Below are 16628 nucleotides of genomic sequence, written 5' to 3' on the forward strand. Positions count from 1 at the left end.
TCATTTAATTAAATTAGGATTTCCTTAAAATACCCGCAGATCAACCAACAGCCATCCCATCGCTACCTGTCAGAACGTAGCTTTCTTTCTATTTCTTCACACGAGGATATCTTCTGTGCTTCGTCACTGTCTAGCCATTCTAAAATTATTTTGGTTAGCTTTGATTTTCCACTCGATTCATGGAAAAGGAAGAAAAATCACCAATTCGCCGCTATCAGTTTTATTTCAAGGTTTACCATGGACAGTACGCTGGAATACTAATGCACATTGCATAACCCTCCAACACATTGTGTACAACTAACAGGGAAGTGTTTATTGAAACAAGGGCGAATCCATCAGACCGATACTTTAATATATCACATCACAATTAAGCCCACACTTATTGGGCTGCAAAAGGCACAGAACTATGAAAGCATCTCTGAAGTCCTAAACAAACCATGAAACTTAAGCCAAGGATGAATTGCCTAAAGCAGGGGATCAAGACCACACCATATTTGATGATTCGCAAACGCTGCTCATCTCATAGCAGAAACCCTATGCTGTGTCCCGTTATGCCTGCTGCCGACGCCACCTTGTGCACCTGACTGACCAAAATGGCCGGAGAAGCTACTGAGATGGTGGCCATGGCGGTCGAAGAAGGCGTCGTCATTGTGCACCGCAGAAGTCACAGTGAAGGTGGAAGCAGAGGCTGCCACTCTCTTGATCTTATCTTGTGAATCCACTGCTTTGAACGGTAGCGAAGTTTGATCTCCGATTGCACCACCACCACCAAGACGTAGATGGGTTGAACCTGAAGAATTTTGGCTGTCTGTGGTGGCCTTGGTCGATGTAGTGTGAGACTGCTGCTGTTGCTCGAGCTGCTTAGTATTGAGAAATCGCCCACCAGAGCCTCTTGCCCTTTTCATTGCATGTCGATGCCGAGATTCATGAAGGTACGGCTGCGCATGGAGATTGTGTTAAATATTATGCCAAGCAGGGTGGTTAACAATATTATAAAAGATTCATGCAACATGCACAGCTGATGGCAGTGCAAGGTAAAAAATCAAAGGATCAGTTGGCAGTGGCAAGGACCTTTCGGGTTTTGACAAGCTTATTCTGGGCCTCTAGCTTAGCACGCAGCTGTCTTCTGCGAAGAATTCCATGATATTGTTTGGGATTGACATATATGGGTTCATCATCTGCTATCTCCAGGGAGGGCAAAGGAACTCTTGTCGATGTGCCTCCTCCCACAATTTGAGGATGGAACTGTTTTAAGTATAACTGATTAGGCAAGATCCATAAAAACATAGATAAAAATAAGCTGGGACGCCCCAAGAGATGTGCATGCACATGGTATGCCTAACTACTGCATCTCCCAGAATAATAATATTGATCTAATGTGCGTACACACGTATATCAATTAGTTCCAAGAATTATGAACTGCATGTTACTTCATTACTCAAATGGACAATAATTATGGCTTCTCACTGTGAAATTTATGTATCAGCCTACAAAATTTACATGTGATTTTGGAAAAATCTAAAATAATTTAAAAAACTAATCTCTTTGTTTCAGAAGTACTACGCTGTCAAGGCTGTGTTGATAATTCATCCATTTTTATGTGGAACCAGCCAGCTAGTCAATGTCTAATTGACATGGAAAACGGGAAAACTAATGACATATTAATATTAAGTTTGTACACTAAATTGCATCAAGTTGTGCTGTTCATGTATAAATACTGGAATCTGCTAAGCATGACCTGAAATACATGTATTATACCTACATAACTATATTTGTTGATAAATATTATTGTTACTAGTTTATTATCTTCTTATGCAGTAGTTTGAAGACCACGAGAGAATTGAATCGACTTGTTGTTACAAGAACATACCACTGAGCGTGACTTGTAGGATGCCCAAACTCCTGAACCAGAATCATTGTATGGGTATGAAATGCAAGACTGTATAATATGTGGAAAATAATATCAGATGCCTGGTTACATAAAAACATAAGGAATAATGGACTTTGTTAGTGATGTCAAAACTAATGTCTGGCTACGTGACCGGGTCTTACCATTGGCTGACCGTAATCAATGTTTTGACCTGGCAGTACAGAATTATTATTATCAAAAGTTAAAGTTGACCTCATAAGACCATCAACAGTTTTCCTGAAGGAGTCACCTGATGACAGATTGAGATGTACTGTACATTGTTAGATTAGAAAAGGAAACATGGGAAAATACGGGAAGTACATTGACATTATCCAAATCAGATAAACACAAAACAGAAATAACATCCTCAAAACGTTAAAGTAGTATTTAGGTGTCACTGATGCTAAGCAAGCACTGTTTTAAATTTGCATGACAATTTTTATGCCAATATCTTGTCAGTTCCGTGGTTCTACCTAGTGTGCCAGGAACACATTTTTAGCTGATTGTTGAAGATATGTTGGTTAGTGAATCATCCAGGGAAGGAAATGAATCTCTTGTTTCTGTCAACAAGTTTCTTACTAGTAGCTCTACTCCTCTAAGCAAAAAACAATGGCATTTTCTACTCTCCAAATGTCCTGACGGCAAGGTGCACTAAAGTTTATTAGCACCCTAGGGTTTGAGTCCAAGGCTTAAATGCTGATGTCCACAATTTGAAGCACACCCTGATACATATTTGTGCATGTTTTAGTGTGCAAGTTTGTGTATGTGTAACTTGAAAGTGGTACATGCTGAGTTTAATTAGTATGTCTTCAGCTCTTTAATAATTCAAAAAAATTCTAGTTAGCAGGAATGGTTTAAATCAAATATGTTTCAAGGCATCATTGTTCCTTTGTAACTACTGGTACTCATGCTAATATTGAAGAAAATGCTTGCCAACTAAATAGTTTTCCTCCATACTTTCTAATTGAAGTCTTAACTGAAAACTAATCAACTCCTATGATATGCAACACAGATAATAAATCCATGTGCCACAAAATGAACAGTTAAATATTCCAAGTTAATCAATGTCCATCTTGGGAGTTTTCGGCCCAAGTTTAGCTAACCGGCAGACCTAAAACACACAAGATTTCATTGATCTGTCATTCAAATTCTAAAACCTGGACAACTACAAATTTCTTCCACCCAGATTAGCTATGTTTCTAGGCAAAGATCAACAAATCAAAACTTCCTTCAGACAAAGCAAGACTGTCAATAGTCTTGCACTGTATATGAATCGCACCCAACAAAATAAGCCTGGAGCAAACTATACCAAATAAATCCATACGACACAACAGATGCAAATAGATACGAAGAGAATTAACCAGCAGGCAGTGATAGGAGTACACGGGCTAAATTTCTAGTCCGAGTATACCATCAGTCATCGCTCGTCGTAAACCATGTTCGAGAGAAAGACAGCACTAGAAATGTTCTCACTCAAGCAATATATATGATCTAAATTCCCAAGAACATGCATAACAGCAACTACTATAAGGAACGCAACAATTGTCACGCACTATGCCATCCCATCGAGTTATAGACAATAGGGGAGAGACTCTCCACCAGAGTCTCATAGACATCCGATAGTAGCCTTGCAAGGCCACACACGACTAGTCAACCATCTCCATGCTTCACCGATCCTTGTACCAAAACGACATGCAACCAGTCAAATCCACAAAAAACTCAGCGTACTAAGCCTCCGCGTCAAGAAGATGCTCCATTACAAATTTACAATCATATCCTACATAAAAGACCCGGTTTTTCGACTGCGCAGAGTTTCGCTGGACGAAGAAACATGTCACCCAGAGGTCACCGCGGATTTGGAAACGAGATCAGGGTAGCTGCATCGTCTAGGACTAGGAGCGGGGGAGGTTGGATCATGACCTTTGGAGCCGTAGGAAGGAGACGACGAGGAGGGGAGAAGCATGGCTACCACGCGCCTCCCTCGGTGCCTCCGCCGCGCGAAGAAGCTGCGCTCTGCCGCTCGCTGCGCCTGCCTGCCTGCCTGCAGCCTCCTCAGCTCCTCCCCGCCGTCCCTTCCGCTGCTGCCCCCCTCGACTGCATCATTCCAACTGAGGGATGTTCTTTAATCCTCTCCTCCTTGTTCGAAGCAACGCCTACAGAACCATTTTTTATTGCAATTTTGTATGCCTACATCTGGAGCGCCATTATATAACGGCAAGGTGGGGACCAGAGAGGAGGAAATGGAGAGAGAAAAAAACAGGTAATTTGGCTTTACCAATAGCAAAACTCACATAGGTTAATCTTATATGAGCTGTTTTTGTTGATTTTATTTAACGAGGGGACCAATTCGTACCTAGAATCTCGATCTATCGTTCAAATATTGTTGTTCAAGGGAGCTCTCGATAAAGAGCTAACATTATCATGACCAAGTGCGGGGTGATGAATTGCTGTAAAAAACTATCGTTTTATTCCAGAGAGCACCGGACAAACGAATAATGGTGCAACTTGTTGTGTATGATTGTAGCTGTGCAATAACTTTTTCATGGTTAAGTATGTTTTTTTTCTAAAATAATATATTCGTGATACACTTTCCTAATCCTGATATAACATGTGAATACAGATCGAACAACAAACGCTAAAACTCTCGAAAGGAGTAGAAACCTTTTATTTACCGTCATGTGGTTCAAAATATAAAATAACTTATACTTGATAAAAGTTTAAATCATTACCATACGTATCTCATTTCACACCTATTATTATACATTACACATCAATATCGTTCCAACGTTAAAAAAACCCAAGTTACCTCTTGCTTTAAAAAAATACCGAGACAGCAAGAAAGAAATGTCCATGGAGTACCCACAGCAAAAACCTATGGTTACCATGTCACCTCAGGCTAATTAACAATAGAGAAAACACGGGTTTTGGCCAAAATCTTCCAATTGGCGACGTCAGGTCATGGCCCACCCTGAGCTCACACACGACTCACACCGTTGGTTCGTCGCGAGTGTGGGGAGCAACGGCATCCAATGCGGAGGGGAAGGGAGCTGCTTGCTTCGATCGGTGGGCGTGTTGGTTAGCTGTATTATTAGTAGCAGCAACGTTCGTTAAAGAAAGCGAAAGAAATTCTTTCCCGGGCACGCATGACGGCATGAGGCTCCCATGGGCTTGGCGACTTTTCTTCCTAGGAAGTTGATTAGTTTAATAAGGTATACATAGTGCCATGTCTATTGTCTATCATTGCATGATGGCTGTGATGACCCATAAACATTGTCTCTGTCATATAATAATCTTATTTTTCGATTTCTTTGTCTCTGTTATATAATAATCTTATTTTTCGATTTCTTTGTCCAAGTTTAATTATTCGTCTTATTTAAAGAATTTGTACAAAAATTTTAAAAAATTAGCCACGCATAAATTATTATTCATATTTTATCATCTAGTAACAATAAAATAAAAATAGTAATCACAAAAAAATTCAAATAACACGAAGAGTCAAAATATTGTATATAAAAATGAAAAATGAACTTATTTCAGGACGGAGGTAGTATACGGGAGTACATGACTAAGAACAAGTTCAATAGTATAGCCAACTATTAACTCTAACTCTATCATCTATAGTCAATTTAATAATCAATTCATACAATAATCCTACAAAATATACAATAATCCACGTATCATACACATGCTGTGACTCTGTCTTAGAGTACAGGGTCAGTGCTACATCTGGCTAGCCACTCCTCTTCTCTCTCATCTATTATATTCTTAAAATATCTTTATAGTTGATTTGTAGTCTGCTATTGTACCTGCTCTAAGGTGTATCCTGCTGCCATTATCAAAACAAAGAAAATATGCAATAGAAAGTTCAGTTCTGAAGAATTCAGAATTGTTTCCTGCATCGGAGATGGCGGTTGAACAGTTGTATATAGTATATACGATGATGATGTGTTGTGGAGCATAACCATTGAACTTTATCTGCCTGGCATAGTGTACATGTACGACTGCCGCTGCAGAAAATATATGAGAAACAGCAGCTACTAATAATGTACGTATAATCATGGGCACCTACTTTCTGCGGCCACAAATCACAATTCCTGGAAATAAAGCGGCCTGCGTTTCGATTATTCCGTACTGTATTTTTCATGTTGTTTAGCCTGCATTCCTGAAAGGACAAGCTATAGCAGAATAAGATATCACTACATGCTAGGAAGAGTCAAATATAGGCACAAGTACTCACACCATTGTAGTTCTAGATCACATCAACAACAAGGATCTTGTACACTCCAAATCTCCAATGGCTTGCTAGTGCCTAAGATTTAAGCATCTTTTGAAGCGTCAGGCTCACTGCATGCTTACAAAAGGAGGAGAAGTAAGGTAACCACGGAGCCATAGAAAAGTTAGAAACCGGAGAAGAGAAGGGTCTTTACCTAAGCAGAGGTAGCTGCCCATTGGGCACAACTTGATCCCTCGTAATGAAGAAAAGAACCGCGTCCAAATGGTGAAATATACAACGCCAAATTGGGCAAATGCCTGGACCACCACGGAAGGTAAGAAAAGGGCACTGCGTGCTGGAGATCATACTATCCACTTCCAGGGTTCCATGCGTGCTGGGCTTCCTAAAGAAGCATTATTCTCCCCAGCACTACTTGCTATTTCTACTGAAGGTTTTAGTTGCTTTAATTAGGCTGTTAGCTTTCATGATACAGCTTAATTATGGCTACCTAAGCTCCATCGATCTAAGAGATGTTGCAAAGTACATCAGTGATTCAGTAGCTCAACAAATATAATAGTAGTGCTAGTACATGTTTGTCTCACAAAAGAACAGAACAAGCCCAACAGTTAGAGTGTACTAGTACAGGCTCTACTTGAAAGCAACAGCCATAGAAATGTCAAACAAGAGGGGGATGCTAAGCAACAAAGAAAAAGGAACACCCATCAGACAACAAAGCTTAACTAGGTAACTAGTACCATTGAAGTATCAAGATTCTTCTCAGCAGAGAATCTAAGTTCCACATATGAATAAGAGGTCTAGATACTCCTTAATTTCTTCTCTTCAGAGTAGTTCAACAAATGACCAGCAGAACCAAAGCAGTGAATGCTATTTTTCCTAGGAAGTAAAGGTAAAGAAGAACACCGATGGGTCTGTTTTATATTATATACTCTCTATTGTAGTAATAAAGTAATAGAAAAATGAGCCACCGAGTTCGTCTTACAGGCTAGAAAATCGCACATTAATCAGAAAATAAAAGTTAGAATCCCAATAGAAATACAAATTTGGAATTGAGAATAAACAAAAGTCAAAAAGGAGTCCATTTATAGATAAGTTAAAAAATCAAAATCCAATTAAAATTTAAAAATAATTAATACTGAGTGAAAAGTCCATCTATAAATACAATTTAGAAACATCTAAAATTCAAAGAGTCAAATATAGGCACAAGTACTCACGCCATTGTAGTTCTAGATCACATCAACAACAAGGATCTTGTACACTCCGAATCTCCAATGGCTTGTGGTGCTCCAACTGAAGCTATTCAAAGAATATAGCAAAAGGACACTACCAGCAAAAGGTTAAAACTACTATTTCAGAGGTTATTAAAGCTTGTCTGGACATGTATCAAATCCTAACTCCCAAGTATATTAGCCCATACAAATACAAGAAAGTAACCAGATCCTTATTTATGCTCACCGCCTAGCAGCTATAATAGTCATATGTCAGAGATATACTGATATATTGCTAAAAAAACAGAAACAAGTGCTTCTGAATTCAGAGCTACTGAACAACATGTCATATAACTTATGAGGTTTCAGCACAAGGACCAAAAGTACATCAAATTCAAGGTAAGCAGAAGTGAGACAATTGCTACAAAAGTATCACCTGTCCCAGATTCAGTTCAGCCAAACTGGAACTGATAACACATGCACCATCATTGCGCAGTTTGATGTGCAATCGTGCAGTTATCCAGACAAACCGGATTAAATGGACTTGTTTCTGAAGAATGACTGATTTGAGCTTGATCATGTCAATCCTTTGTTCTAAGCTCAACGTACTCACTAGAAAGTAAGTTGCAAAAGCACAAACCCAGTGCCAATCAAATAAGTATATAGATATAATATAACTGAGTTTTTTGTTATTTTCATTAGCTATGTGCAAAGTTGAAGTTGGAAGCATTTTATTTTCTAGACAAAGATGATTACTATGAATCAGTTGAACATTATTCTTTCCAAAAGATCTATTAATTTGTTCCTAAATATGATTTATAGCAAAGTTCCAGGCACATTTGAATACTGCACAAGAGCTTGCTAAATTGCTGTCCCCTATTGATCAAGGAAGGGAATGAACTTAGACATGTTAATATGAAGGCACAAAATATGTCACAATCAAACATCCAGCTAGAAGTTATGTATATAACCACTGGAACTTCGAGTTTGGAAATGATACAGGTAAATTTGATACTAATTGACTGCGTGTGTTCTTTGTTCTATTTTCGTTCCGTCAAGCTTGCACCAGGTGAGAGAGGCAACTAGTATGCTGCCTATCAACTGCGATTTGCCTGTATTGTCCCATCTTTTGGCTTTTTAAACAAATAAGCGAAATAACATATTTACGAACGAAAAATAATTTATGAATTAAATTTTTATATTTGTGTTCTTAGCGAACTAAAAGCAAAAGCTAAAAAATAAACTACGACGAAAACCCCCTAAAGTCAACTCTAAATTTAATGTTGAAACTTTAAATTTTGGCTTATAAACATAAGCATAAGCAAAAATATGAAGGTGAGAGTCTCTTTACCGGCGCTTTCAGAAGCACACTCGACCTCTAACGATCAAAAAAATCTGACTAAACTGATAAAAGAACAATAATAAGGTTGTTCATGTTTCGTAAGACAGCAAATCAAAGCCTCTTTCTCATAGCATTCAAATAGTACGTGCTTACTATTTTATCATCAAGAGTTCAGAGCAGTACAAAAATTATGTGATAATTGAAAAAAAAAATGTGTTCTCCATAGTCACAGTTCAGATTGTTAGCAGGGAAAATACCCCTTACCCATAAGCTTCTCCTAGCCCAAAGAGGATTGATCCGAAGCACCCAGCCGGGTAAAGAGACAAATGGATTTGGTAGGCCGTTAGGAAGCAAAAGCAAACCCTCGTACAGACGGAGCAGATTAGGTCTTATGTACAGTTATCAACAGGATCAAGTTGATGGTTTGGAGAAGCCAACATGCAGCCATGCATGGGGTCCTGACTCCTTACCCATCTCCGTGAGACGCTCCAGGGTGTGATTAAGGAGGCGGCGCCGCCGCCGACCAGGGTATGGGACGGAGGCCGCATCGGCCTGTGCAGGATGTGGGGGTGAGAGGGAGGCGGTGGTGGCAGCGGCCGGCGCTGTACTATAGAAGAGGTAGGAGGGGAGAGGGAGTTGGCATTGGCTCCAGGGACAAGGAGGGGATACCAACTCCGGAGTAGGAAGCGGCGGTTGAGGAGGCAGGGCGGCGCGTGCTCTCTTCACCGGCCGTTCATAATAGAGTGCATCCAATGGCAGGAATTGCTCGGCCTAACAAACCGATGTAACAAATTTGAAGAAAAGTAACTTGTTTATATCACTGACAACTCATCGAATACCTCTTATATATATATTTTAATATTTTTCTTACCGAACATATTATAAACAAAAGCTCTTATAACAAACACACGCTCAACATTATAAACGTATACACATTCTATTAATATGAACACTTTCGAAAGATAAGTCAACCATATCTTAATATTAACAAAATCACCTATAACACCTCGTTATCGATAAATACATCGCCTACCACTGAGTCACTTTAGAGCTATCGATAAGTGTGTCATCTACTCCTGAGACACTCAGAACATATGGAATCCTAATTATTTATCACTTTTGTATATGTGACGGAACACGGTAAACTATTGTCTGGTTATCTTCTCTCTCCTCTAGTTGTCATCTACTCATCTTTCCTTCTCCTTCGTCACTCACCTGCCTCAGTCACCTCCACCCCTTCATACACCAGTACACCACTGTCGATTAGCATGGACAATGACTCATTATATATCCCCCTATCTCACTAATTTTATCTCGTTAGGACGCTCTCCATCCTATCCTTGCTCCTAGCCTCCGGCACTAACAACCACAAGTATGTCTCTTTAGTTACAATGCTTCTATCTACTAGTCTGTCCCACTTCCGCTTGATGTTCTCCACAAGAAGGTTATCCCCTTCAAGTATGCACCTTTCGATGGCCTTCACACCAATCTCCAAATGGAGTGCCACCTGCGAGATCCATACCCCTATGTGCTCCTCCATCCGAACTATCTCCCTTTCTTTCTTCAAGACATGATCATTAGTCATCACCGCTTACACCGAGCGACATGAGCTTAGCCCCTCCCCCTAACTCAGGTATGTCCTCCAATGGCCCCATGCTTTCTCGCATTGGCATGATCAATCAACATTGCACTAATGGATAAAGGTGTTCAACATTAATGCTAAGAAGATTGTCACTGTGCAGGCTGACATACATGTTGTAGAGCTTGTTGATGTGCTCTAGGGACATGCCCCATGTTGCATACGCCATGAAAAGTTTATCGACGCGCTTGGATAGCATAGCTTCATGCATGTTCTTCTCGCGATGAGCAAGACAATAGCAATGACATTGGGGGCATCGAAGTTGCCTCACATGGTTGGCCGACACGATTGTGGCATTCATTGACGCACACCATGACAATCTTGGTGGCTTCCGATCGCTTTGGTTTTGTCAGCTTCAACTCAAAAGAGTTCCCCCACAGCGTCACGCAGCTCACAAAGCTTGCCACATCCCAAGGTCTTAAGCACCATCGTTGCAATATCTAAGGCCATCACCATCGTGATACTCGACCGCCTTGATGAGGTTTGTCGTCACTGGGCTTCACGCCACATTGCCTACCTCTCTACCAACCAATAACAATCCCATCATGTTGCATCAGTTAGGAAAGAGTGGAGGCAAAAAGAGAGAAGAGAGCATGAAGATGATGTCGAGACTTGTAGTCCACCGTGCCTCTCACATATGCAAAAGTGACAAAGAATTAATAAGTCATGTCTCTCCATAAAAAATACAAAGACAAATATAATAAGGCCAATTAAAGATTTGCCGCTTTTTGATGAACTTCCCTTCTTCCACAGCTAGTAATTACAGCTGTCTAAACTTTTGCCAGAAAACTATGGCGGCCACCACCAGGCCCACCACCAGTCGCTCTATCTTCGAGCCACAATGAATGCCTGCCTCTGCCATGGTCTTCCGGTGGTAGTCGGAGACTCCTCTGGCCGCGGATTGCGCTGGAATCGCGTCAGAAAGGCAGCAAGTCCGGCCCGAATCCATTCCGTTCTTATCCTGCTCCAGTTCGTGCGAGCGTGGTACTCGGTTTTGGCTTGGGCCGGCTCGAAGGCTTCACGGAGAGTGCATCACGTGAGCTGCTGGGCTTTCGTGGATTCGTGAGATGCATCACGTGAGCAGGCCCAAATGGTTTTGCCCAACAAGAAATGCACGAGTGCGTGACTGCTCTTGTTCTTCTGGTAAGAGATGCATGGATATTTTGTTTATTTTCCTTTTTATTTCTTTCATAAATATGGTTTATGTTTTAAAACAACAGCGTTACTTCGACATACTTTTTGACGTTAAAGTGCTTGAAAAAATTATCGATCAACAGTGGAAGTAAAACGCTCAATTACTTGCTTGTATCGAAACAACTAGCAAGCAGAAAGACACGAAAGTGAAAAAACCGCCGGGCCGGCTGGTGAACCTGGGCACCATGGTTATATTTATTGCACTCTTATCTGTTGTCATACAGATGATCTCGTTTTACAGGAAAAACAAGAAGCGCCCTGTGAATTGTTGATGGCCCAATCCAAAATGCGCTTTACTTGTTCACTCGAGATCGATATGCCACAATCGCCATCTAGACAAGTGAATGCGTGCTGAAATTGCAGTGCCATTTCCAAACATTCATCAGCATCCGAACACAAGTTGCTCTGCAACTCTCAAAAAACGCGTGGTCGCGGACGTGCAAGCACGAGGCTGGCGTTAGCCCGCCGTGGCAACTCGGCGTCGTCGAACGCCGGGAAGCTCTTGAGCTCGAAGAGGTCGGAGCTGGACTCGCTGCTGTCCTTGGCCCTCTCGTTCTCCTCCGCCACGCCGAGCGCGCGCAGCAGCTCTTCCACCCTCCTCTCCGCCTCCGCCGCCGATTCCTGCGCCGCAGCCACCTCCATCTCCTCTCCACGCAGCCTTGCAACCCCAGCTTCCCGGCACCCGTGCTCATCGTCGTCCACCACAACCGCCACCGGCGAGAACCGCACAGCCCGTCTCGCCGGAGTCAGGGTCCCTCCCGTCGCCGCGGACTGTCGCCGGGAAGCTCGCGATGACAGGATCGACCTCGCGGACGGAGGCTCCGCCGTGACGACCGGCGGCGCCATCGCCACAGCCCGCGGTGTCGTCGGCTCGGCCGACTTGGCTGACCTCCTGTTGCAAAGTAGAGCATTTAGAAGGCATGCAAATGGCGCCGACTTGGTACCCTTCTTGTTCTTCCTCCTGCTCCTCTTCTTCTCCGCACCGTCCCCCGTTGACTCCGGCAGCAGCGACGGCGGCGGCAAGAGGAGCGAGGGCTGTGGGTCAGGCCGGACTCGGCACGGCCGCGCCGTCTTCTGCAGCCGAGGGGACCTCACAGAAGAAACCGACGGCGATAGGTTACCCTGCGAGGGACGATGGCGTCCGGTAACCGGTGACCCCTCGGCCGGGGACGACGCGGGCAAGCTTCCATCAGCGTCGAGGGAGTGGTAGATGGCGGCGAGGAGCGCCGCGGAGAAGGATGGATTCTCCCGGTTACGGCGCGGCGGCGCGACACGGTCGGCGTCGCTGTGTTGCGGAGACATGGTGTGAGATCGATGGTGCCGCCACGGCGCGGCCGCGACGACGTACGGGAGCTGGGTGACCAGGTGAGCGGGATCGCGGGGAGAAGGATCAGGAGGTGGCTTTGGTGTGGTGGTGGTGGTGGTGCGTTCGTGCGGAGGTGTCCGTGGGGGCGCCCGGGGGTTGAAAAACGCCGCGCGCACAGGTGGAAACGGGGGCAGATGACACTGCCCGCACTCGAGATTTGGGCCTTTTTTTTTGTGTGTGTTGTTGTTTTTTTTTCCAAAGAGTTCAGGATTTAAATATATTAGAAGCACAAAACATTATTTAGGATACAGTCCTCTGAGACAAAGCGATCTTTTAGCTCATTTGCGTAACAAGTTGAGCTAGACAACTCTGTGTGAGCAGAGTTTTGACAAGTAAAAGAAGTGGTAGCTACTTGAGAAATTCTTCCTTCCTTAGCTAATATGTCAGCAATTGTGTTTATCTTCCTTGGGATCCACATAACTCTCCATTCATGCAGAAAATCCTGTTCAAATTGAGAGAGCCATGGTGTAAGACTCGCGCTCCTCGCCAGTGGAGTTTGTTGGGAACGGACGGTGACGGTGAGTGCTCTGCGCGGCGCGCGGCGATGGCGTGGGCGTGCTGGCAAAGCGAACTTCGAGTCATGCAAAGACACAGCCCTAGTAGTTCTACAAAATTTGTCGCCTTCTTTCTTTTGCGATGGGAGTGAAAACGTTAAGAGTAACCGTCTATCAACGTGAGTGGGAATGCTCGGTTCATATCTTTTATTATATAAATTAACAATAATATTATAGACACTGACACGTGAACTGTATGAAATTGTCATTTACGTATAAGTGACTATAACAATAGTGTTGTTACGATCCATCAAAATGCTGACACATTGCATCTATATAAGCCATGGTAATATATTTCTTTACACTTCGGTATAAAAATGACTAGGTTTATGCTTATGGTTAAATAGTTATCAGAATTGAGAAAATTCAAATATTTTATAAGATATACCATGATGTTATAAGTCTCCACCAGCATACAAGTCTAAATTTATCAACACAATAAAAAAATAAGAAATTTTATGTGCACCACACTCTTACTAATTATTGTCTAATTATATTATTTGTGTCTCTCTAGCTGTATATTGAATATAGACTTATATATTTGTGTATAAACTTAAAACATTGTCATCAATGCTACCTACTGTTTTTAATATTTTCTATAACTATTGAGATCGCATGTAAACTATAGGTGCTATTGCACCTAGGTGCGCAAAAGAACATCCTATATGCCATTCACTGATTTCTATTTACTTTAGCCCGTTTATTAGCCGGGTGCCTTCCTTTTCTTTTCAAAAGAATAGCGGGATTCTAAATTAATGCGTCGCTAGTTAGTCAGTAACAGATCGAGAAGCTTTCCATCCAGACTCGAGCGGCAAAGCGAGCTCTTTCCCGGAGCAAAGAAAGGATACGATGCAATGAACACTTTCTTTACTTGCAAGATATCTCTTTTTCTAACTTTCAGTTCATGATGGGCAGACCAGTACCAACGCCAGCACATGTAGTAGAAAAATAAGCTGAAACCTACAAAGGAAATTGCCATGAAACACTCCACGCACCATGATTAATGTCTTGAACACTGATCGGTTCACAGAATATGCTGCTCATCCAGCCGGTCGCTTGAACCATCCCACCCTTTGTCCTAACGATGTTGCTACCTTGCGACGTCTCACTCCACATATTTTCATTTCTTATTATACTTATATGTCTAGAGTTTTTTTTTTCCTGAAGTTTATTTTTCAACATTAACTTTTAAATCATTAAAAATATGCATATAAAAATTTTATTTATAGAATATTTTTACTTTCAATATATCGTAACTGCTGGAATTCCAACTGACGCAGGCCCCGCCCTGTCCTCTAACCAGCATCAGGCCCGCACGTCTTCTCGGCCTTTAGGCGATGGATTGTGTTATGCGTTGGTATGAAAAGGTAGTAATAGATTAGTATATGATTAATTATTTATTAATTATTAAAATATAAAATAAATTAATATGATTTTTTAAAACAATTTTTCTATATAAAATTTTTATAAAAAATACATCGTTTAGCAGTTCAGAAAGCGTGCGTGTGAAAAACAAAGCGGCCTTACTCTCCTTCCTATCGGCAATTCGGCATCAGTGGGCATCACTCAGTCACCGGCGGGCAGCGGCACGTATCAAGTGCGGTCCACCGGGCGAAAGAACCACGAATCCACCGCGACATCGCCGCGGCTAATGATCAACCGGGCCGCAAGCGCCCCACCTGGCCTGGCCACCACGCGCGCACGCACGCACGCAGCAGACGCAGCTCGTCTCGTCTCTGGGCTGACCCACTTTTCATCCGCACGCCATGGCACCACCTCCCGTGCCTTCTTTTGAAACCAACGCGCACGCACGCCCGCATGCACAGAATTTTACTTTGAGCACGCGGCCAGCCGACGCGAATTCGCTTCGTCCCCGCGGGTGCGCCTGTTGGGCAAAGGCCCGTGCTAAGCTCAAGCTATCCGGCATGGTCAGTAGGTGGACTCGAAAGTCGAAACCCCGGACACGATCGTGGGCTTTGGTTTCTCCCAGGACAAACATTATAGATTTTCTCAAGTATCCAAGTCTTTTTTTTCAGAATCAAATAATGTTTGTGGTGGCGAAGATTTGAAATCAGATGGTTTTTCATCATGTGTAAAGAAATATTTCAGGTGTTTCTCTGTTTGACAAATATTTCAAATATAAATTTGTTTTAGATGTGTCATTGGCTCATTGCTCGGTGGAAAATATTTCCTCGTTCGGTGAAAATTGTTTTAAACAGATGGAACGTTCAATGATACTCACTGCAACACAGAAGACGTAGTAAGTAAAACATCAAAGAAAACCAATTGCAACATTGAAGAAACGCTAGAGCCTCCTTGTTGAGATCTGCCTTTTTCCTTATCTCCTCTGTCCGACTGTATGAGCGCATTCTTACAGTGCGGCCACTAAAGGGTGGCCATTCGGTCCATTTGGTCTTGGTTTTCGGTCTTTAACTAGATTTAGATTACTGGAAGTTCAGGACTAGTCGGTCTTGAGACAAAATGAGGATCGAATAATTCGGTCTCGGTCATTACCAAAATTCAACAACAATTTCCTACATGCAAATAAACCGTAGAAAATTTTAATCCAAAAGGCATTAAAAGAATTCGCAAGCATGTCCGAATAAAGACTCTTATTGGGTGTATACCTAGGAGGAGTAAGAATGTAAAAAATAGAGTTTAATCCTATTGAACTTAGTGAATTATAGGTTGCATTTGGACATTTCTTTAATTCGGTCTTTTCACTTAACCAAGGAGACTAACCAAATTGACTGAATAAATTTTGATATTTTACTGCCTAGGACTAAATTGATAACGGAATTTCTCGATCTCAATCTTTTTAGTTCAGTGTTTTCTACCCACCCTTAGCGGCCACCCACACCGGCATCATCGGTGAGTGCAACATGCAGCCCCAACAGGCAGCCCTCGTTTGGACCGAAGGCTTTACCTGCCCATAGTGGGAGCACACTCCTCGTGTTAAGCTATGTCCAAGACAACAATGATCTCTTCCTCGCCACCATGTCGTGCACCGCAAATCCATTCTCGCTAAACATGAACAATTTATAGTTCAACTTATGCCTATATTCGTCACCATTTGAGACCTCCGGACGGAGAGGAACGGAGTTGTGGTACAACGAGAAATTGACGAGCTGTGACTTGAAAAATAAGAAGGCGAGAGAGCTAGTGTTAACGATGTTACCAAAGAG

The 16628-nt window shown here is 42.3% G+C and overlaps 1 protein-coding gene and 1 long non-coding RNA gene across 4 annotated transcripts; both read right to left on the reverse strand.

Moving 5' to 3' along the window:
* Positions 1–290: 290 nt before the first annotated feature.
* Positions 291–4054, reverse strand: LOC102706914 (nuclear transcription factor Y subunit A-7-like). 2 transcript variants are annotated; one of them, XM_040520960.1, is made up of 5 exons: positions 3830–4054; positions 2053–2081; positions 1871–1939; positions 1072–1245; positions 291–938 (listed from the first exon to the last, which is right to left on the reverse strand). In XM_040520960.1, the coding sequence occupies exons 1-5, from the start codon at positions 3870–3872 to the stop codon at positions 516–518; spliced, it is 738 nt and encodes a 245-aa protein (XP_040376894.1). In that variant the 5' UTR covers positions 3873–4054; the 3' UTR covers positions 291–515. The 2 variants fall into 2 exon arrangements, with proteins under 2 accessions (XP_040376894.1, XP_006647991.2); XM_006647928.2 differs by having other exon boundaries at positions 2053–2159.
* A 1496-nt stretch (positions 4055–5550) lies between these two features.
* LOC107303629 lies at positions 5551–6612 on the reverse strand. Of its 2 annotated transcripts, none has more exons than XR_005811181.1 (3): positions 6337–6612; positions 6147–6253; positions 5551–6071 (listed from the first exon to the last, which is right to left on the reverse strand). It is a non-coding gene; the product is annotated as an uncharacterized LOC107303629 (long non-coding RNA). The 2 variants fall into 2 exon arrangements; XR_001549587.1 differs by having other exon boundaries at positions 6147–6260.
* Positions 6613–16628: the final 10016 nt, after the last annotated feature.

The sequence above is a fragment of the Oryza brachyantha genome, chromosome 2 (assembly GCF_000231095.2).
Source record: "Oryza brachyantha chromosome 2, ObraRS2, whole genome shotgun sequence".
NCBI lineage: Eukaryota > Viridiplantae > Streptophyta > Magnoliopsida > Poales > Poaceae > Oryza > Oryza brachyantha.